Source organism: Lipophrys pholis, assembly GCF_963383615.2.
Source record: "Lipophrys pholis genome assembly, chromosome: 20".
NCBI lineage: Eukaryota > Metazoa > Chordata > Actinopteri > Blenniiformes > Blenniidae > Lipophrys > Lipophrys pholis.
This window is the reverse complement of record NC_137648.1, coordinates 12,153,868-12,176,012: the sequence shown is the minus strand read 5'-3', so window position 1 is coordinate 12,176,012 and position 22,145 is coordinate 12,153,868. Positions and strand designations below refer to the sequence as shown.

Below are 22,145 nucleotides of genomic sequence, written 5' to 3'. Positions count from 1 at the left end.
GTACACGATAAACAAATGAACAATAAAACAGTAAAACACCTCAGATGAACCTTAAAACACAAGGAGAGATTGTTAATCTGACCGCAGGAAATTTAATAATTCAAAATTACACAACACATAAAAAAAAATGAATCAAGAGAAAAATGTCTCAAGTAAATGTTTTTATCTTCTTGCTTAGCAAATTGTTAACGAGGACAGTGAATTAGTTCCACATACTGTATGTGTGGCACCTTCATTAAAACACAAAACCAATCGTATTTATTAAAGCTGTTGTTATGCTGAGGGCATACCCTTCCCTGGATGAATTACATTGTCTGAATCGCAGGCCAGGCATGTCATCCAATAATAGGCCTCCTTGACCAAAAAGCGTATGTTTTCTTTCAAACGACTGCGTCATTTTTCCTGTAACAGCAGTATTTCGTGGAGATGACAGTGCGGGCAGCGCCGCTTCGCCGTGACGGGAGCGGAGCGGCGTTGTTGGCTGCGTCCTGACGCTCTGGACTTGGGACGGCCCCCCGCCGGACGGCTGCACCAATCGCCTCCAACTGACTGGGGATTAAGTGTGACACGGAGCTCCGCTCTCACACTCCGGATCACATCATAACTTTCCAGAGGTGGGAAAAACACTAGCGACTTTTCCCTCAGTTGAGCCACACGGACGCGCACCGGGGGACCAATGGAGAAGTCCAAAAACTTTCGCATTGACGCGCTTTTAGCAGTCGATACACCCAAGGTGCAGACCTCGCCGCTGGCGCTTGTGACTTCCCTGTCCTCCTCCTCTTCCTCCATCCCGTCGTCCGGGAGCGTGACAGCGCCAGAGCTGACCGCCAGCGCAGAGTCTTTACGCACAGAGACGCCGTCTCCGCCGCGGATCTCCACCTGCGGGCTGATTCCAAAACCGGGCTTCCTGAACGGCCCGCACAGCATGGTTGGATTACATCCGCAGAGTACCGCGGGAATCCCCGCGCAGGCTCTCTACGGCCATCCCATGTACACATACTCCGCTGCAGCGCTCACAGGCCAACACCCTGCCCTGTCCTACTCCTATCCACACGGCTCCCATCACCACCACGCCAGTGATCCCATCAAACTGACAGCCAGCACCTTCCAGCTGGACCACTGGCTCCGGGTCTCCACGGCCGGGATGATGCTTCCCAAAATGTCTGACTTCAACTGTGAGTAGCAGCATCATTGGAGAATATAGAATATCTCCAAATGTGTTATTCGCATGAACCGAGAATTTGATGTGGGTGAATTACTGGGTGTGCATGGTTTAATCAAAGTTTGCTTTAATAATACTTTACTAATATTGCTAAGAATAACACAGGCTGTTAAGAATCCACCGATAACGCCACTAAATCTTCATAATAACTTCTCGTTTTATGAAATATATCCAGTGTTTTATATTGGAGGCACACAACCTCCTTGAATGAGGAGGTTGTCACACTGATGCTGAGAGGAACTAAAATGGACAGATAATGGACAGTGGGAAAGTGGCAGAGGAGTGTGAAACCCACAGGCGACATGCTATTTGCTCACCAGAATACTGCCTTTTTGTTTCTGCTCGTTTTAACAGATTTGTTCAAAACGAAGTGGCAAATAGCTTTTCTATGGACATATTCATATGTACGCGGTGAACACGGACACTCGCAAGAATGCGTTTTGTATTGCGGTGTTTCCCAAACCCCTGGTCCCGGGGGGAGCCCCCGCTCTGCATGTTTTAGATGCCTCCACAGCTCGGGTACGACCGATTCAGGTGAATGAAGCTTTATGTGGAGCTGCAAGATGAACTGGATTTGATGCAGGGGTGACTTTAAAAAAAGGGCCCCCCTAAAAGCAAGATTGTATTTTGCAAGTCTGGAAAATGCATGTTTTTAGTTTTTTTTATAAGATTTTTTTTATTGTTTATGATGCATCCTCTGCACACTGTTGAAATATAGATTATACATCAAAATCGGAGAGGTTCATTTATTTCTCACACGCATGATTGTAAATGTGTTTGCAAGTACTCAGGGGGAAAAAAACCCCAACTCAATTTGTTTGAAATTATTGTCCCGTACTTGCAGCTCAGGCGCAGTCCAACTTGCTTGGGAAGTGCAGAAGACCCAGGACCGCCTTCACAAGTCAGCAGCTGCTGGAGCTGGAGCATCAGTTCAAGCTGAACAAGTATCTGTCCCGGCCGAAGCGCTTTGAGGTGGCCACGTCCCTCATGCTGACAGAAACTCAGGTAAAAATGCCCTCAAAGCACACCCTGCGCTCAGATTCACATCTTTTTTACTGGTCTGGGTTTACATTTGGTATCATGTCACAACCCGGAATGCCCAATCAGGCCAATGACTGTATTTTATATGGATTGGCGGTGTAAGTAATCCACTATCCTCGCTCATCTGAAATTGCGGGTTCAACATCCCATTGATACTATATTTTTTGGTTTAGAGAATAGGGTTCAACATATTTTCTGACAGTTGTTTATAACGGAGTTCTAAGAGGTGTCCGGTGGATGGTGACCTTTACGCATAATTACGCATCACGAATGTGTTTCTTTATAAGGTTCTTCAGGGTTCCAAGCATTTAAAACTTACATGTAGAATAAAGTGAGAAGCAGAGCAGTACGATATTAGCTCATTTTCTCACTTTAAAAGAACAGTGGACACTGCTGTCTCGCCTTCATTGTTCGCCATAATTGTGCGCCACCAGACGCGTGCGTAAAGTGTGCGTCAGTGAAGTAATATATATTTCCTGTGGTTTTAGGTCAAAATCTGGTTCCAAAACAGACGCATGAAGTGGAAGAGAAGTAAGAAGGCCAAAGAGCAGGCCGCCCAGGAGGCCGAGAAGCAGAAAGGCACCAAGAGCGGCCAGGAGAAATCAGACGGACTCGAACAGTCGGATTATCACAGCAAGACAGACTCAAAAAACGGCAGAATAAGAGACTACAGGGACAGCGACGACGACGAAGGCGAAAATTTCCTGTACAACTCCTCAGACTGCTCCTCGGACGACGAGAGGAATCACAACAGTGACATAAGTCCGCAGCCTTGAAGCTGCATGAGTGGAAAGACTGTGTGTGGGTGGAGTTTCGCTGTAAAACGCAGTTGCATGTAATCAAACCTCTAATCATGGAATTATTAAGACATTTTTTTTTTGTATTGGGGGGGAAAAAATAGGTCAAGAATAGACCCACATAAACAAGCAATAAAGCAGGAGATTGACGCGTTCTAGCAGCATCCACTCGGTAAACTGTGACATGTTGCATGGGGATATGCAGACGCTGTAAACTGGCTCAGGATTTTTTTTTGTTGTTGCAACCTTTACCTGTTGCGGTGGTTAGTTTGTCAGCAAGAATCCTACAAAGAACTCCCTGTAGCGCCACACACCCTATAGTTTGCTGTCATCAAGTCTTATACTTTAGTTTTTGTGGTGTCATTCCTCCGTATAGTGCGTCACAACACGCTGGGGGAAAATAAAATGTTATGTTTATTTTTCTATACTGTATTTATAAAAAATGGTCGTGGAAGTGCATGCTAAATTATGGTTTAGCGTCTCTCTTGCTGGAAACAATGTGAAATAAAAATGTTTTCTATATAAAGGGTTTGCTGTGTGTGTTTGAGGGTGGATGCGCACTCTGCAGGCATGTGTTTTTCTGCTTGCTCTGACAGCTTGGGTCATGGGAATTACTGTTAATAGCGCTGTCGGATCCGTGCAAACGTGCAGTGAGAGCAAACAGCAAGCCGGCAGTCAGACGGAGGAAACATTTCACACCACACTAGCAATGGGCTCGTATTAATAAACCATTTAAAAGGCGTGTTGAGCGACGTCTTGGCCGCTCAGCCACTATTTTCAGGACTGATATAACTCCGAACTCTTCACCACCGTCAAACTCGTTAGATTTTAAATATTTTATCGTTACACTTATACAAAATAGAACCCATTTTTCATTTACTTTTCAAGCGATCAAAGGATCATGCTGGAAATAAGATAAATGCCGATTTTGTAATAGAATAAAAACATATCAAACAATTATAAAAGGGTGAACAATTTCATCTAAATGTCCTTGTCTTAAAGTAAACCAAACACTGCTAAACTTTTCTAGATTTTAAGGTGATTTCAAAGTAAAAAGCCCCCTGCAGCCCCACAACCCTCATCCCTGCACATGTTTCTTCTCATGACATTTTTGTTGAATACCGGACTTCTTAATGCTTTTTGCATCGCAAAAGATTATTGATACCAGTTTTTGAAAAGCCTAAAAAAAAAAGAAAGATTTATTTTTTTTGGTAGTCTCCAATTTGTCTTCTTACAATTTTTGGCTTTGCATTAGGGATTTGATCATTTTGATTCCTCTTAAGCTTACAATTAATTCATTTAAAGAAAATGTGTGTTAGCAAAATAATTGTTTCAACCTTCCTCTTTTTCTTTTTGTCTTTTGAAAAAGACAAGTATTAAAAAAATGGAGGTGGGAAAAGGTACACCTCATGATTCTGATCCCCAGATATTTCCTGTGACCCTTTAAGATCTTTATCTCCCGTGAGGGAGGTCCTGTGTCACACTTTTAACACCACTGCTCACCCGTAGTGCTACTGTTTTATGTATTAATAAATAACATTTTCATCTTAATATATTGTGAAAATTGTAATGTTTGACATCTTCTCACTTTCACTAGCTCATGCATCAGACACTGTCCTCACAATCTGATCCTGACACGTTCTAACAATCCCCCCCCCCCCATCATTAGCTTGAGCCATTTGTATCAGGGTGACTGCAGGATCTGCAGGTTATCTCCAGCTGTTTGCCCTCAGCAGGCTCAATCAAAGTTCATCTGGAGGTCAGATGCTGCCAGAGTACAGCAGGTAAAGCTGAAGGAAACACAGCTGCTAACAACAGATCCTGTATGGACAGCACAGTGAACCAATTGACTCCTCCTTTCCACAAGTCTTTTTTTCTTTTTCGCAGACTCCAACACCATCATGTGTCCTCATGTTGAAGAGAACATGAGCTCCTGAAGCTCATTAACTACCAAAGTGTCATAAAAAGTCGCCTGGAAATACCAGGCTAACGTTTCATCCGGCTGACCTTGGTGGCCGATTCCTGACCTCAGGCCACCCTCCGGCCTCAGAGTGGTACAGGCCGCAGCAAAGGAGATAATTAATATTAGCAAGTATCAAATGTAACAGAACGACTCTGCTATGCTAACCATCCGGGAAGATACTGGCGTCAGCGAGCGGACAGAATAGACCCGACTGGATGTGAATGAACGGCACCACAGTTCCTCCTTTCTCATTGCCCTTTGTTTGTGTCACGCTCTCAGCAGCCAAGTGGAAACATCCATCGAAGAATAGAGACACACCAATATTCTCATATCAGCTGGGCTCATCCCTTTATGCTCTGTACCTGAAGGTGGTTAAAGAATAATTCTAGTTTTGAGTTTTCTTCAGTTTGTCCCGTGTTTCCAGCGCATTATATTACCTGCGGTGGTGTTCTTTTTTACATTCAGAATAATTTAACTTATTGTAACATTAAATCTGAGAATTTTGTAAGAAATAAAAGGAAATGTGGAAAATACTAAATATGATGACTTGTCAAAGATTTTTAGGTTTAAAAAAAAAAAAAAAGAAGCTTGATTTGAAAGCTCAAAAGAAAAATTAAGGCTTCATTTAAAAGATCTTTTCATTTTCTTGACAAGGATGTTGACGCTTCAAGCCAAAGGGGTTTTCATTTAGTGAGAGTTCAATTACACCGACTCATGTAAAGATGGTGAAATATTTGTCAGTATTTCAATACTATTTTGTCAAACAAGTCTCCAATGAACATGAACAGTACCTGTCGCCGTTACAAATATACAGTATTCATGAGATTGCTATGAAGTCAGCGTTGAAGTTAAGCTCGATGATTATTTATTAAAGGGCAATACAACACTTTATACATTGAAAATATTAAAATATCTTCATGTTCACTATATACAAATACATCGTGGGGCAAAACACCTAGTTTAATATGATAAACATTCTCAGTAAATTGCAAACGTGTGTTTGTGAGGCGCCTGCTCTCCTTCACAGTCCAAACATACAGCCTGGACACACTCTGGGAGGTTTTACAGTTTGAGCCGGGCTTCTTTGGCTTCCATGGCTTTCGTAGCGAGCTGGGCGCGCTCGGACAGCACTGCTGCTTGCTCAGCTGGTCCCTGGAACTGGCCGCTCTTCAGGAGGAAGTGGCTGATGAAAAGCTTCAAGCCTTCCCGCAGCATTCCAAGCTTGGGAATTCCTGAAATCCTGGTGGATAAGGAACAATGAGGGACATTGATTTCCAGACGCTGACAGAGAGTGAAGCTGTGAAGTGGAGTGGTGGGCTCGGAGAGGGCGATTCTCCTGAAGGCTTCAAAACACATGTTAATTACCTTCAGCAGGCTGCATTGAACTTAATTACTTCTTCTGTGATTTCTTACATTTTTACATGGATAACTCCAAAATTCCCAGCTCCTAAACTAAAAAGGCTTTGACACCCAGGTAAACCGACTGTGACGTCAGGAATTTTCCCATTTTCTCAATGAATAATAATAAAAAATGTATATATATATCACGCAAACAATTGATACATGCTGCTTTATAATCTGTAATAATATAATGTAGCCAAACATTGTCATCTGCTGATGAAAAAGAGTTCCCTTAAAAAAAAAAAAAGCAAACTATTATTTTCCAAGCAAGTGATTACATGAAGGTAGCAGTTCAATAAAACTGCCATTTGTTCCTCCCTGACTGGCAATTTTATCGTTTCCCATAACTTGCAGAAATAAAACACAAAATACTGTTAACTCTCCTGCAGTTTTTTTTTTCAGCCACAAACGGTTTTCTTTTCCCCCCCACTGCAATAAGAGAAAATATCCCGAGAGGAGCGATAAGCTGAGCAACACAGCCGAGGCTGAACCAGTTAACATTGCAAATGAAGCATATTCAATGACTCTGTGTTAATTCAAAATAAAAAAGGCCAGAAGTCTTGTTTTTCTTATTTTGTTCAATCTTTCAGCATTTCTAATTCCAAGTATTTCAAATTCTACTTGAGTGCAAAATTATTATTGATATAAGCACGAACAACACACAATCGAAGAGTCCATGAGATGAATTTGTCTTTGTTGAGCAATTTTAGGAATAGGGATGAATGAATAAAACTTTTTAAAATCACTGCTGTGTTCTTATACAACAGCAGAAAGCTGCCATAAGGGCCACCAACTCTCAATGGGAATTTTTAATGGATCATATTTAGTATAAAACGACCAACAGACAGTAAAACTCACCTTCCAAATATGCCGGCCAACTCCTCTGGCTCGGTTTCTTTCAGCAGTTTGGTTAAAACCTGACGCAAGAAGCGCACGGTGGGCTTGTCCAGCTCTCCAAACTCTATAACCTGCATCGACCGAAGCAGAGGTGAGAGGTAAACCCACAACGACCGATATCAGAATGTGACGCCGTGAAAGATGCACTTACCTTGAGTATGGACAGCGAGAGGCACTTCTTCTGGAGGAAACACGTCACCAGCTGGATCAGATTATTAAAGGTACCGCTGGAAAGGCTGGACAGCTCTCTGAACTTGTCCCACAAACTGAACTGGAACGTCATCTGACACCAGACGGAGAATGTTTGATGTAACATTTAAATCCGCATTCGCACATTACAAAGTAATTCATTGATTTAAGGAACAGCATGTCATTCTCACATCCTTATTCACTGACGCCACAGGTAAAACTCCTCATCAACACTGAGCTTACATGTGAACAGCAAACATTCCCACCGGCTCTTTTAAGCCCTTTGATGAGGACAATGAGCATCAGTGTCTGATATGAGCAGCAAAGTAGGAAGTGTGGTCTCAGCCCCATTGTTTGCGTTAAATCAGAAGTGAGAGGTGTCGCGGGCTCCCACACTGCAGAGGTGAACTCCAGGCCACACACAGGTCACACACAGTGTAGGAGACTGGGTGGTCACACACAAATACCAGGTCATTAAAGCGTTTCTCCAAACACAACCACCGTCAGAGCCTTCACACATCGTGAGCTCAATCATAACGATCATACACTGAACAAGCAGTTATGTTTGGATCCTCAGTTGGGAGTTTATAGAGGAGGAGTACCTGGAAGCGGCGGTCATGAGAGCAGAATTTCTCTCCCAGAACGGCGTAAAAGGCATTGAAGCTTTTCTCCTGCAGGCAGCAGTCCATCAGGACGTGAACGATCTCTCTCTCCTGCTTGTCCTTCAGACCCATTCTACACACGCCGCAGAAAAAACATCTTTTCAATCACAGGAGGACTCGAGGACTGTGAACTACACAGCCCATTCACTTCATCTTTGCTCAACTGCTTGAACAAAGAGCTCTGTTGTGTCGACACAAACCTCAGCAGCTTCTCGAAAGCGTCCAGGTAATCTTCACTGGTCATGAGCACACAGAAGATGTTTCTTCTCACGTCAGTGTTCATCCTCTGTTTCCTCGCCAGCTCTAACACTTTGGCACTGAACTGAAACGCGTGAGCAAAATGGAAACAGATTAACATTCTAAAACAACACATTTGCTTGACAATCTAAAAATGTGTCATTCGAGTATTAATTCTTAATAAAGAAAAGTCAAACTTTGTAAATGTTCAATATACTGCTAATTGAGGATGCATTTTGACTAAATAATATATATGGATTTCTTCATTTAGCTTACATGAACAGTTGCATCCATCCAAGTACAGACACAGCTAAACCTGCCACTGAGAGACACTTGGGATTTCGTGTCTTGCTCAAGGACACATCGATATATGGACAAGTGGGGGTTTGAATTGAACGATCAGTCTTAAGAACCTTGAGACCTGTAGATGATCTGTTCCAACAACCATGGGGTTTTTCCGGGGGGGGTGGGGGTGGGACTCCACTACTGAGTAATAATGGAAACTCTACATCTGTTGTTCAAGTATTTACTTTTCAAATAATAGTATGACAAAAGCCTATTATATCTTTATGAATTAACCATGGACAATTGTCTTAATTTTCTCTATTGTGAAGTGCTTCCAACTGCCATGAAACATTAACTAGCGAGTTCACACTATCATGAAACGGACAGACATCTGTGCCGGGATTTTCTCCGCTATAAGGTCCCATCTTCTGTGATTCCTGTTCCATACCTGTCCTTCAGCGGTACTCTGTTGAGGATGCTTGTCCCCTTGCTTGCTGATCATGGGTGCGCCGCTCCACGACGAGCCGACGATCCACCAGCGTCCCACCTGCTCTGCAGCCAGGAGGTTCTCCAGAGAGACTCTGAGTTTCATGTCGCTGCCTCCGTCACTTCGCTGGATCTGAGAATTAAACAGAGACCAGTTAGTCACAGTTACCTCAGTTAGAAAACAGAGAACCGAAGTCATGCTGAAAGCTGTTTGTTTGTTTTTTTTAAACTGTCCTCTGAGGCCACCTGGTGGTAAAAGTTGATGCGACAGAGAAAACCCCTTTACGATGCCTCAAGATCTTTAACACAAGTACCTACATGCTACACTTTATCAATTTAATTTGTTTTTGGCAGCGGTAGAGAAACATGGATAGTTTAAAAAAGATATTATTATCACCCACTAGAGTCCTCTGCAGCTTCCTCAGTTTCTCCATGGGCTCGGGATTGTAGCCAGGGATCTTCCTCATGTCATTGTTTTTTAAAGCCAGCATGGTTTCCAGCATAAAACGCACCTGAGGACAAATGTGCATGCATCGTATGAGACGTGATGGATTGCCTGCAGCAATGTCTCACCTCGCAATGGAGGGTAATAAAAGTAATGAGGAATTCTCCTGGCCATACCCTCGTCTGATCCTGGAACTTGGACCCCACATCGCTGGCCTTGCGCTGGGCCTCGGAGATGAGCTCCTTCAGTGCCAGAGGGTCGTCCTTCCTCAGGGCGAAGCCGACGTTTCTCAGCACAAACAGAACGAGTTCAATGTCTTTCTCTGAAAACGTGCCCACCAGCAGCTTTAGGATGTCAAAGATGAGGGCGGAGTGCACCACTTGAAAGTTATAAAGGTGTGCGGTGATGGCGACCAGGTTGTCACACTCTTTGCCATCATCGTCTTGGTTCTTGTAAAGCTCGTCAAACTGTCGGACAACAGTTTCCAGGAAATGAGCCCCCACCTGGCAAAGAACAGTTGGTTTGATGTGTGGTGGTCTACAAGCAACATGGGACTGGTGAATGCTTTTTTAAAACCTTAATACCATGAACAAATATTAGACATTTGGCCATAAGTACTGTCGGATGCAATAGTTAAAAACTATTGTAAATGTCAGAAAACTAAGAGAGAAAAAAAACAAACACGAAAAAGGTGTACTTAGTCAAAAAAATCTCTCACGCAAATTGCTGAAACAATAATTTTTTGGCCATTTACAATAGTGATGGCCTGCTCCTGGGTTGTCAAAATACTTTTGCACACGTCAAAAAACCACAATAAGTCACATTTTTGAATCTAGAACAGACATGAAAAACTGCGCAATCAATTTATGTTGAGCTCTTCTCCTTGTGTAAGTTGGGGACAGTGGATGTGTCCCCCAGCAATTAGCTTCAGGACAATGTTAGAGAAATTTGGTCACCGTTCCTATAGGCCAACTGGGAAGAAATCAGTGAATTGCAGGAATTACATATGAAAAGTCAAAGCAATTCCAACCGCAACGAGAAATTAATAAGTATTATATCTCGCCAGCTAGAAGTGTCAGTACCTCCAGCCCCACGGCGTAATGGAGGACGCTGACAAGCAGGACGTGCTCCATCAGGAGTCTGTCTGGCATCAGGCTCGGCGTGACGCAGGCTCCCAGCAGCACCTCTGTCAGGGTGTCGTTCATGTCCTTCCTGCTGGAGTTCATGTACAGCTCCTCCAGCTGACCACAGATGAAGGCCATGTTGGACTCACTCAGCCTGTAGACGTTACATCGATCGTCACGTTTAGTGCGAGTTTACACAGAATACGGGTGAGAAAGATCACACAGTGGTGCACCGGTTCGCACTAAAATTGCCACAGTGCTTTATTTTCAATTTTGCCCTGAAAATGTCATTTATGAATATAAACCTACAGCGATTTTTTTTCAAAGAAGACTAAAGATGTTGTTTTTAAGGTTATTCACACACTCATTTCTCCAATATTCCGTGTTGTGTTACCATTCGATTTTCAACACTATTGCTTTGTAAAAAATACTGCCAATGTTGAATAGACACTTGGCTTAATGGTTATTTCTATTAATTTCTTGTCCTGTGATGGAATTGCAACCTGTCTAGCATGTACAGAGCTTTCGCTCACTGTCTGCTCAGATCAACTGCAGCAGCCCATAACTCGTTGGATAATGGATGAATGGATAAACAAGCGGACTCTAAATTAGCTGGAGCTGTGAATGCATATGCAGACAATGGACTCAAGTGTTTGACGTGCGGTGAATTGGGGGGCTTGTGCCGTGTGTACCCTGCCGGTCACCCAGAGAGGATAGGTGGATGATGGTGAGCACAGGAAAAATGTTTGGATTACCAGATATTTACAGCCTTTCAGAGTCTCATAACTTAGTTTTGCAGGGACTGTTACCTGTTCACCAGGCCCTTCACATTCCTTTTCAGTTTTACCAGCTCAGCCTTGCGTTTATCATCTCCTGCATTTCGTAGTTGAGGCGGCACATACTTTGAAGCGGTGACCTTGAAATTATAAAGATGGATTATGTGCAACATAACAGTCCAATAGTAACCGTAAACAAACGCATCAAGCATCTGAACTCACAGCTTCTGGTGTTTTTGTGTCAGGACCGTCTGCTTCCTCTTCGTTTTTATCTTCTGATTCAGCCTCGTGACCGTCACTAAGCTCAGCATGATCATCGTCCATCTCTTCCATCTCCTCATCTTCGTCAACCACTTCATCCACATCCTCTCCATCTTCATCTTCACTACCATCACTCACCATCTCATCCTCGGGTTCTTCGTCTTCGTCTGACGGCTGAGAATCACTCTCATCAAGTTTTTCAAACTTCTCCTTGGCCATGGCTAAGTCATCATCATCATCATCACCACCATCATCATAAACTCCTGCTGCTGATGAAGCAGAGTCCAGCACACCCAGGATGTAATCAAGCCCGTCAGTTACAAAGGACTGTGGGAGACTTTGCTTGTTTTTCCTCTTGTTTAATCCAAGACGTCTCTCCAGCTTCTTTATTTCTCTGTCCTCTTGTTCATTTGCTTCCATAAGCGCCATTTTCCTGGATTCCTGAAGCCTGTTAACTTTCTTGCCCTTCTTAGAAGATGATGGTTGTTTATTATTGTTTGTGTTGCCCACAGGAGGATCCGCACGCCTATCTGACGCTTCTTTCTTTGATTTATCCTTTTTCTTCTTCTTTTGTTTATCATCTTTTGTACCAGAGCTTTCTCCTTCAACACACGGCACACAAACGCCCTTTTTGCCTTCATAGTGACTTTTCATTCTGACCTTTTTCATCTTTCTCTTTTCTTTGCGGAGCTCCTTTCTGCTCTTCTTTTTTACAAACCTCAGTCCACGATAACCTTCTTCTTCTTTCGCTTCGTCTGCGCCACTTTTGCTTTTAATAAATTCGTCCACAGCCACCCTGTACTTCTGTAACACCTCATTTTTCTTCTTCTCGTTGCCCGACTTCCACTTTCCTTTCATTTTTGTTGACAAACAAGACGCCGGTTACTTGAATAGAAGCAAAACACCGTAGATTCTTCGTTAAAGCTCAGGATCGAACGTTTATTTCTAGTTTTAACTGCACGTGTCTCCATTCGAGTGTTGTTGACGTGACCCACAACCACGTGACTCTTTACTTCCGGGGCACGCTGCGGACTGACGCATTGTGATTACGTAGTTTATTTGGGGGCGTGTTTTCTTTCTTTTTTTTTCTTTTTTTTCAAGCACAGAGCGGTTTGGCTTCGATCTGAGCTGTCTTTTAACCAGTCAGGGCAGATTATTATTTTTTTTTTGTTTTTTTTTTTGTGCGGAGGGAGGGAACCAGCAGGAGCAGAGGAGGCTGGAGTTGTTGCTGTTTGTTGGTACTTATGCGAGCTAAGAATGTAGTGAGTCAGTAGTCGTTTTTATGCATTTGCAATATGAAGAATGGAAGAAGACGATGTTTCTATCAGAGAGCAGAATTTCCACAGCCAAGTTCGAGAGTACATCGTAAGTACCGGGAGCGGCTAGTCGAAGCTAGCGGGCTAACAACGTCCTCTAACGTTAACGGCGGCTAGCGTTAGCTTCCACTGTCAGTCTGACTCCACTGATGCCTCCTTTTCAAACGCACACATTCAATATGACATTTAATATGCGGACGAGTCACAGCTAAAGTGTTGCTTACAGTGAGTACTGCGTGAATTAATAGGAAGTTACGTTGACGATGTTGTCTGACGTCAAGGTGTTGATGACAGTTGGGAGAATCAAGCTAACGTCTAGTTCTTTCACAATACTTGTGCAGATTTGTAAACAAGCCATTATAAATAATAATAATAATTGAGACGTGGACAAAATGTCCCAGTTCTCACTAGTTAGTACACGGAGCTTAAATCGCCACGTTGTATACTTGTGACATTTTGGAGATCTAAAATAGTTGTTTCTATACGTTCATGTAAAATATGCATACCAGTGTAATTTTCTTGAAAACTAAAAAGAAAAACACATTGAATCGCCCATGGTTACAATGTTAGATATCCAATTTCCAGTGTGAATTAATTTAGATTGAAGCCAATGACAGAGTGTGTCTATTCCAATAAACGTATATCATATCTGGTTGATGACAGGAGTAGAGCCCAGGTGAAAGACTTGCAAACATCCATCTGTCATTCTTTAATATAATCTCGTTCAACTTCGAGTTGCAATGAGCTGCAATCCTCGCTGAACATGGGCAAAGGCGAGGCACAGCATGGGAAGGTCGCCAATCCATCACAGTGGAAATACACAGAGAAAGACGATCACTCAGTTACATTCAATGAGAAAAATATTTATTGAATCTGTCCTCTTTGCACACTTTATTAAACATTTTGTGTTTAATAAAGTATTGAGAATTTGGTATTTGAAATATCATTTACTGATGTTTTTGTGATGCAGTTGAAATACTTGGCCAAAAATACATAATTTGGAATTCAGAATAACTTGAAGATATTTACGTTTAGGAGACTACAGATAAAAAAATTTGAGCAGAAGCTGCAAAAACCTAGAATCAGTTTGCAAAGTGCTGAATTGATTAACTCCTCAGTATGCTTCATCTGTCCACAACATTGTGAAATCTCACATCTCTGTTTGTTTCATTGCACCAGATTAAAGTTAATTTGACCTTGAAGCATAGAAAAAAACCCCTCATAGTACTCTGCTTAGTTTTTTATTTAATTCATTAATACCTTCATGGTCATCGTTGTTATCCAATAACATGTCAAGACTTAAGTGAAGGAACCCTACTGCATTTGTATGATTTAACCTCAGACACCCTAAACAAGATCTGTCCAAATGGACTCAAAATCTTCTCTCTATTAAAGTTGGAAAGGGGTAAAGTTTCCCACCATACTGCAATGTTTCTGAAATGTCTCTTTACTATAAGTTCAAGCTAATATATGTGATCTTGTTTTCATGACTAATGCAAATCCTCATGTATCGCTTTCATTCACTGAGCGTCGATGCTGTTGCTTTGAAACACCACCACCCCCTCTCTGAAAACCTTTGTTTTAACTTTTGAATTCTTATTTTTTTTTTTATGTTCATTATTTATTTATATTTTGTTATTTTCTGTGCAGAGGACAGTTTTGCAATATATTATTATTCACAAACCTTGTGACTGAAAGCAAAGCTTCTTTATTGTAGTGCAATTTTATTGGCAAGTAGTAATGTTATTGACTCACAAATGCTGCTGTGCTGCACCTGCAGCACCTTTCCTGTTTGAAAAGCTCCTGTTGGGTTAGTCTCCAAACCAAACAACACAATAAATAACAAGCGCAATTGTACCTTGACAGTCGCTGTTGTTGGTGATCTTTTTTGATCATAAATCACATTGCCCGTGTGTCTTGGTGTCTACTTAGTCTGCAGTCTGTCTGCAGCCAGTCTTCTTTTTGAATCGTGACCGACAGTTTGGAAATGGAGAAACTATCAGATGTCTCACCAGGAGGCAAGCGCCACATCTGAGCTTCAGCTTGCACATGTTGTCCTGGGCATCTCCTTCTACATTTGGCTCTCTCATACCGTATCCCATATCAGCATTCTTTACCTTAGATCTTTCAGCATGATGCGGAAAATTCAGTGTATCATATATGGCATGTCAGCGTATGGATGGATTTCGGCAGGTTACTCTGGGTTAGGGTTCAAGTTGGTAAACACGACACATTACTCAGTGGCAGTGACAATACACTCTTATCAGACCTGAAAACTGGGAAAGGGTGTCCGCCCCAGTGGGCCCCACTGTAAAAAATTGTTTGAAACTCCTACGTCTGTGTTGACCAAGAACTCTGAGAATAAGGTTACCATGAATAATCAGGTTAAGGTAGCATGATGTATCAATGGTTTCCATGTCATGTTGTGTTCTTTCCACCTGAACATCATTACCACACTTATATATGCTCACATGAAGAAAAACAGTCTTAAACAAATGGCCTGAAGTTTTCTCTTATTTTTCAAAAGGAGAAAATAGTCAAAATGATCCATATTACAGACTTTCCGACAGAAGCATTAACAAATTGCATAAAGTACCTTTCAGGTGTTTTGTTTTTAATTTATTCATTTAAATAAGGAAGTCTCGCTCACTTTATCAGTTAAAATATCAACACGAAAACGGAAGTCATATTTCATGGTTTTGCCTCTCAATTTAAAATGTTGAGCAGCGCATAGAAACAGGCTCATTCACTGCAGACAAAATGCTGAATATCAAACTACTCTTTTAAAAATGACTGCTGCTCCTCCTCCAGCTAGCAGCCATGTGTGATAAATGTGTGAACTGTTCCAAAGTTATTTAAGGTTTGCTTACACACCGACAGCAAATAGTTTGACTTGTTTTTTCCCCCTGCTGTGTGTGTGTGTGTGCGTGCGTGCGTGCGTGCGTGTGTGCGTGTGTGCGTGTGTGTGTGTGTGTGTGTGTGTGTGTGTGTGTGTGTGTGAGAAAATGGTGAGGCAACAAGGCAAGCAGCAGGGTATCAGTGGGTGTGCTTGACGTTTGTGATTATCTCCCTTCTACAATGTTACGTGTGTGCGCTAGCACCTCCTTATCAGCTCTGTCCACCTGATTTTGTGTTGTTCTGGGTTTGACCCTCTGCGCACTGGACATCATTTAACTTGAGCCACTACAGACTTGAGGACGACCAGCAGTTTGTCATTTAGAAGAGAACTAGATGTGATAAGAAAATGTCTTTTTGCTACAGCTGTCCTATAACAGCTTATTACTCAAAGATTTATTGAGGAGGTCTGGCATTCCTCTAGCAAGCGAGTTTATCTGAAGTGAGTCTGCTTGGTGTCTGGCTGAGTCATCTCACAGTCCTCGGCCATGACGAGTCGTGCTGTGTTGATGGGGTGCAAAGTGCTGAAGTGGGAGCTTCTAACATTAGTTCCATCCCTGTCACTGTCACTGTAGAAGAGGGGAATGTGGAATGTGGAATGTGATCTTTCTGTAAGAGCGTCCAGCTTGTTTTGAGGCCACGTTTTCTCAGTTTCATACCTAATTCCTGGATCTTGTTGCATGTAGTGTGACCTCAGTAGTTATCCACACACCAGTAGGCAACGATGCATTTCTCACCTTTCTCCGGTTCTGCACGGAAACGGGTCAAGTTACGCTGCTTAGTAGTTTCAGTGATGTAACAGGGTGTGAGTGAATGTACAATCCTCACTTTATATCACTCTATAGCCGACTTAAACCAGATATGTGGTTTTCCCTTACAGGTACATCCAGTAATACAGGGACATTCCACACATGAGAGCTTATTAAGATACCTGAGGAGGAAAGTGTCCCTGTGAACCCTGTACCCAAAGGCAATTCAAACACAAATATTGTCGCAAGAGTAAACATATAATTGGCCTTAAAGGTGTGTGTTCCATCCAAGCGTGACTAAACAAATTGGTGCGGTATGACTGAAGTGCACGCGCAGCACAGACCAGTGCAGATTGTAAACAGACTAATCACCGGTCGCAGCAGATGCAAACACCACTGTCATTTTGCAGCAGTTCTTTATTGTGTACGTGCAAGGACTGCTGCTATTTAGACTTTTTTTTTCTTCAATAAAGTATTATACTAGTACAACATCATTCAGTGGCGTACATAACAATCATATTCACGTATATCATAAATGTTTCCAGTTTATTTGGAGCATATAATATTTTGGCAAATAATTGAGGAGAAAATGGCCTTTTTACCTTTCTCTTTTACCAAGAATCAATAAGTGTGAAATAGTTCTAAAAGTTATCAAAGCTCATCAATTCAATAGTCTTAAACTCTTCCATTCTTTTGCTATTCTTTCAGATTTGTTTCCTCCTGTTTGCGGTCCTCTACATTGTGTCCTACTGCATCATAACCAGATACAAGAGGAGGAGTGGTAAGTGTAAAATATGATGCTTCTCTCTGTGGGAACAGAATTCCTACTGCGACTTCACTCCAAAGCATTTGCGCCACTTGAAGAGCAGAAACATGTCTGTAGTGAAGCAGTTTTCCCATCTAACGCGGAGAAGATTTGGTTATCTCTGTGTTCATGCCGCCCTTCCTCACACACACGGCTCTTCATTGTGTTTAGACTGAGAGGAAGTCGTGGCCAAGAAGGATTTAGGTGTTTGCATGAGATGCCACACCTATGAGTTTCTAGTCTAAATCAACATGGTGTATCCACCCTGCATTACCTTTAGGGCTGTTGTAACTGGAACACAATTGATTACAGGAAACCTGTTAAAGAAGTCTTAATAAAAACCCGTCTTGTGGAATGATATCCAAACAGTGACGACAGAAATGAAGAATACAGTTTAATAAGCACCTTAAGAAAAGGCTCAATTGTGTCTTTGTGTAAGATCCCTGACACAGCAGGAGGAAAGAGTGAATGGTTAGACAAAAAGGAGGAAAACAAAGAGGCTCGAGCAGACATTATGAACTGTATCCCATTTTACCAGGACAAATTTAGCATGTCAGGGTCACCTAGGCTTCCCTTGTCTCATTCTGAAAAGTAGACCACTTTGCAAAAGAACTCCCCCTGGATAACGAGACAGTAGAAAACTAGGCTGCTGCTCCAAACAGCCTGTGGTTCGGAAGCCTAATCTTATCACTTACGGTGCAAAGTAACTGTCAAATATTCTGTGGCATTATGAGTACTCCTCTCCCCAAGATGATCTTTTGTTGTTTTTTCTTACTTTGAAGAATTCATTTCTTTCTATTTGTTGTTAAATGTGCTTTCTTGTTCTGATAGGAACTGCTGTAACACTTTGTTTTTAAAATTATTGTTTGCCTATGTCTGTTACTGGGTCTGCACTAAAGTAGTATCTTTTAAGATTATTTTGATTTCTCAACTTGCTTTGTTCTGTATTTTAACAAACACTAAATATCGTGACTTGTTATCAGCAGGTGTAGATGGCAAGTAATATTCAAGTCATCTGCAAGAGAAAATCCAGTCTGCTTTGAAGTTATAAAAAAAACATTGGCCGCATTTATTTGGAACACAAGTAATCAGATTAAACCCCGGTCCAATTAAAGCACTTTTATCTAATTAGATTGGCCCTGTTTGATTAAAGTTGGATCATTGGAGGTGGTGTCACCTTGGTTATGACCCCATCTCAGTCCGTCCATGTAATTGGCATATCGGATTGTTTGTGTGCCTTGTGTGTACTTCTGTAAGGAAACGCCACCACACGGCTCATTGCAGGAGAGAATCCTTCTCTGAAACATTCATCATGTGTACAAGATATGAACGAATTGATTGGTGTAAAGTTTGCGATAGTGACATGTTCCTCATTGAGCGCTTGTGTTGAAACTGAATGTGGGATCATGTGCGAAGGTCACGAAAGGCCAATGTCACAGTGTAAAGCATTGTGGGAGTTTTATGCGCATATACAGCCGCGAATCAAATCTGATTACTTGATTTATCGTTCAGGTAAAGTAGAAAATCTGATCTCTCGGGTGTAAGGAATTCGTAAGGTTGAGAATAAGGTGACCATACAAAGGCAGCTCGTGAGTTGTTTCTGTACCAAGTGTGATTTTAACCGTGATGGAGCTTTTCAGTGACTCATAGCTTAACTCACCTTGGGGTTAAGGTGATTTTGTCTCCTTTATAGATGACCACGAGGACGAGGATGCTGTCGTCAACAGAATCTCGTGAGTGATTTCAGTTGTTATGTATAATACTGTTTCTTAAGAAATTTCAGGAAGTACTTGAATTAATTTTCTTTTGCTAACAATTCACAAAATGATATGTCCTAAATAAAACCTGACATATACAGTATATATATAAAATTAGATAAACATCAATTAGTAGAAACTGAACTAAAGGGCTGATAAATCACTTCCTGTCATCCAAGCATTTACATACCTAATGTAGAGTATAATCAAACGATTAACTGATGCGGTACTAACCAGTAATTGTAGAAGTTTCGAAACTAAAGCTGATTTACAACCCTTGACCAAATCTTCCTCTGCTTTCCTTTCTTAACACTCACAATGTGTAACATCTTGGGTAGCGGCAGCACATATCTATATATGTTGCCTCATCTACAATTAAACATCACTTTTAAAAGACGACACTCATTTTGCTCGGGTCGCTACAGCTGGGGAAAAGGTTATCCAGTAATGGACAGCTCTAGAAAGCATTTTAAATGAAGAAGCTCTGCCACAAGTATGGTGATGAGGTGAGTTTCCTTTTGCCGTCCTGCTGAGCAGATGGTCACTCCCCCGGGTCCAGTCAGGACAGCGTGCATGTCTCTGAATGTCTTACACTGCAGGCTGCAGAAATAAAGCCAGTCTGCATCTTTTGTTCTTGAACCAAGGCAGAAACACAAAGTGAGGGCTGCAGCGTGGCTTTTCAACCTGGAAAGCTTGAGCCCCTCCCATGCCACACTTCCTGCTGTTTTTCACATTATGAGATATTATTGTTCACGGCTGTAGGATCCATCAGCAACTAAATGCACACTTCTTATCCTGCTAGTTAAATATATTTTGATAGGTTTTACATATTGTCTACAGCTGATATAACTGTAATACTTGTGGTTTGTAATTTCTATTACACTTCAAATAAAATCCCCTCTGTAATTGAATTTTGATGAAATATTGATAGTTTGCTGCTTCACATGCTGTTTTTATTTTAATACTTTTCTATGATATTGGAAGAACAAATGATTCCTTGACACAGATTGTTCCGGGTTACCCCGAGCGGATGGCTGCCTCACACATTGAAAACCACTGAACTGCATGGATGGACGATACTGTAATGTAGATTGTGCTCACAATTCAGTGCAGTTTAAATATCTGTTGTCAATAAATGACTGAATGTCTCACTTGTGTTAATACTCTCACACTGTACAAATACCTGACAACTTTAAAACTGAAATGTAATCCTCAGTAAATAAGTAAGGGATTGATTGTAACATGTAATCTTATTTGAAATAGGATGTAATAGTGTTTCATCTTGACTGTCTAACACGTGTGTGTGTGTGTGTGTGTGTGTGTGTGTGTGTGTGTGTGTGTGTGTGTGTGTGTGTGTGTGTGTGTGTGTGTGTGTGTGTGTGTGTGTGTGTGTGTGTGTGTGTGTGTGTGTGTGTGTGTGTGTGTGTGTGTCTTTGATTTCATTTGCAGATTATACTTGTGCACTTTCACCCTGGCTGTGTCGGGTGGTGCCGTCTTCCTACTGCCTTTCTCAATCATTAGTAATGAGATCCTCCTGTCCTTCCCCAAAAACTATTACATTCAGTGGCTCAATGGCTCCCTCATTCACGGTCAGTAGTTCACATTGTCCACACGTCTATTACACTTCCAAAGCTAATCTGCACCTTCTCACCCTCTGGCTTTAAATCAAGATCTATTTTAACTCTTCGCTAAAACAGAAATCAGTATTGATTAGAAGTAACTAATCACAATGATGATGGTCTCAGTGGGTTTTTTAATTAAGAGTATAAATGGGTAGAGTGGTCTTTCATTGAAATCTGTCAGTATTGTGTTGTTTTGTCAGAGCTCTGTGACGTTATGTAAAGTAGCTTGTTTTTCAAACTAAATGTAATATTTCAAAAATAATCAACATGGTCAAGTGTCAGAAATAATGAGATTTGATAATTATTTGTATCTGGGGAAGTTTTTTCTTAATCATATTGCATAAATGTAATATTAGTTTATGTTGACAAATAAACCAGAATGATGTCGTAAATTATTTACATATTTAAAAAAACAATTATCATTACAAGATAAATTAAACCTAAAAGATTTAATAAACTCATGCTAATGTCTTATTTACCACTTATTCATCCACTCTGGTTGCTTACGTTTGTTTGGGCAAAGAGAGAAACGTTTTTATTTTTGACTTAACGAATCAGAAATATGGTGGGCACACCGAAAGTTTAACAAGTAGGAGATTTTTGCATTTTGCATTTTTGTTGAAACGTCCTGTATACATAGTCTTACCAACATCTTTAAAAAGTACTATTATTAAAGTATTATTGAGAACTTACAATTCCACAGATATTTGTAGTTTTTCTTTACAAGGATTGGAAAATGATGAATAATTCAAATGAAGTCTGAAATCAATTTCAACTGATTTATACATTTGCTACACAAAGATATTTTTCTTCATATTTTATTACAGTGATCTTTAGCACAACAGTTCTTCTTGATCTTTTTAGTCATAAATTTGAGTTAAAATGTGATGATGGTAAAATCATCCACTACAGACTTTGGAGATTTGAAACTGAACTTGTTTGCTGAGTTGTAACACACTAATATTTTGGATTGATAGTTTCTACAGTCCAGGCTTCATTAGGCAGTTGGATGTTCTAACATCCACCAGATGGCAGTAGAGTCCATGACTTAGAAATATTGAGTACTTTTGCCAATTAAACTCTGCCTTGGTACCTGACATTATACAATCACATGGTATTTGACTGAAACCCTTATTGTGAATATCTCTTCAAAATGATAATTCTTTTTCTAGTAAACTGAAGTATGTGTTTGCTCACATATGTATGATTTCTGCA

The 22,145-nt window shown here is 41.2% G+C and overlaps 3 protein-coding genes across 5 annotated transcripts in view; 2 read left to right on the top strand and 1 right to left on the bottom strand.

The window, feature by feature from the left end:
* Positions 1 to 676: 676 nt before the first annotated feature.
* Positions 677 to 3,039, top strand: mnx1 (motor neuron and pancreas homeobox 1; the record flags this gene model as incomplete). The annotated part of the gene is made up of 3 exons (XM_080489876.1): positions 677 to 1,175; positions 2,067 to 2,227; positions 2,752 to 3,039. 3 exons carry the CDS (start codon positions 677 to 679, stop codon positions 3,037 to 3,039), a joined length of 948 nt encoding a protein of 315 aa, XP_080346002.1.
* A 1,903-nt stretch (positions 3,040 to 4,942) lies between these two features.
* nom1 (nucleolar protein with MIF4G domain 1) lies at positions 4,943 to 12,807 on the bottom strand. Its single transcript, XM_080489613.1, has 11 exons — positions 11,748 to 12,807; positions 11,559 to 11,665; positions 10,708 to 10,903; positions 9,802 to 10,128; positions 9,582 to 9,692; positions 9,143 to 9,313; positions 8,373 to 8,494; positions 8,113 to 8,245; positions 7,473 to 7,604; positions 7,283 to 7,392; positions 4,943 to 6,263 (listed from the first exon to the last, which is right to left on the bottom strand). The coding sequence occupies exons 1-11, from the start codon at positions 12,642 to 12,644 to the stop codon at positions 6,086 to 6,088; spliced, it is 2,484 nt and encodes an 827-aa protein (XP_080345739.1). The 5' UTR covers positions 12,645 to 12,807; the 3' UTR covers positions 4,943 to 6,085.
* Positions 12,808 to 12,890: 83 nt separating this feature from the next.
* lmbr1 (limb development membrane protein 1) overlaps positions 12,891 to 22,145 on the top strand; it is a 33,683-nt gene continuing 24,428 nt past the window's right edge. For 2 of the 3 annotated variants that reach the window (XM_080489610.1, XM_080489612.1), the window contains exons 1-4: positions 12,891 to 13,151; positions 17,455 to 17,527; positions 19,224 to 19,284; positions 20,758 to 20,897. In XM_080489610.1, coding sequence (XP_080345736.1) covers positions 13,089 to 13,151; positions 17,455 to 17,527; positions 19,224 to 19,284; positions 20,758 to 20,897 — 337 coding nt within the window. In that variant the 5' untranslated portion in view covers positions 12,891 to 13,088. The remainder of the gene's footprint in view (positions 13,152 to 17,454; positions 17,528 to 19,223; positions 19,285 to 20,757; positions 20,898 to 22,145) is intronic. The other variant, XM_080489611.1, reaches the window with a different exon arrangement.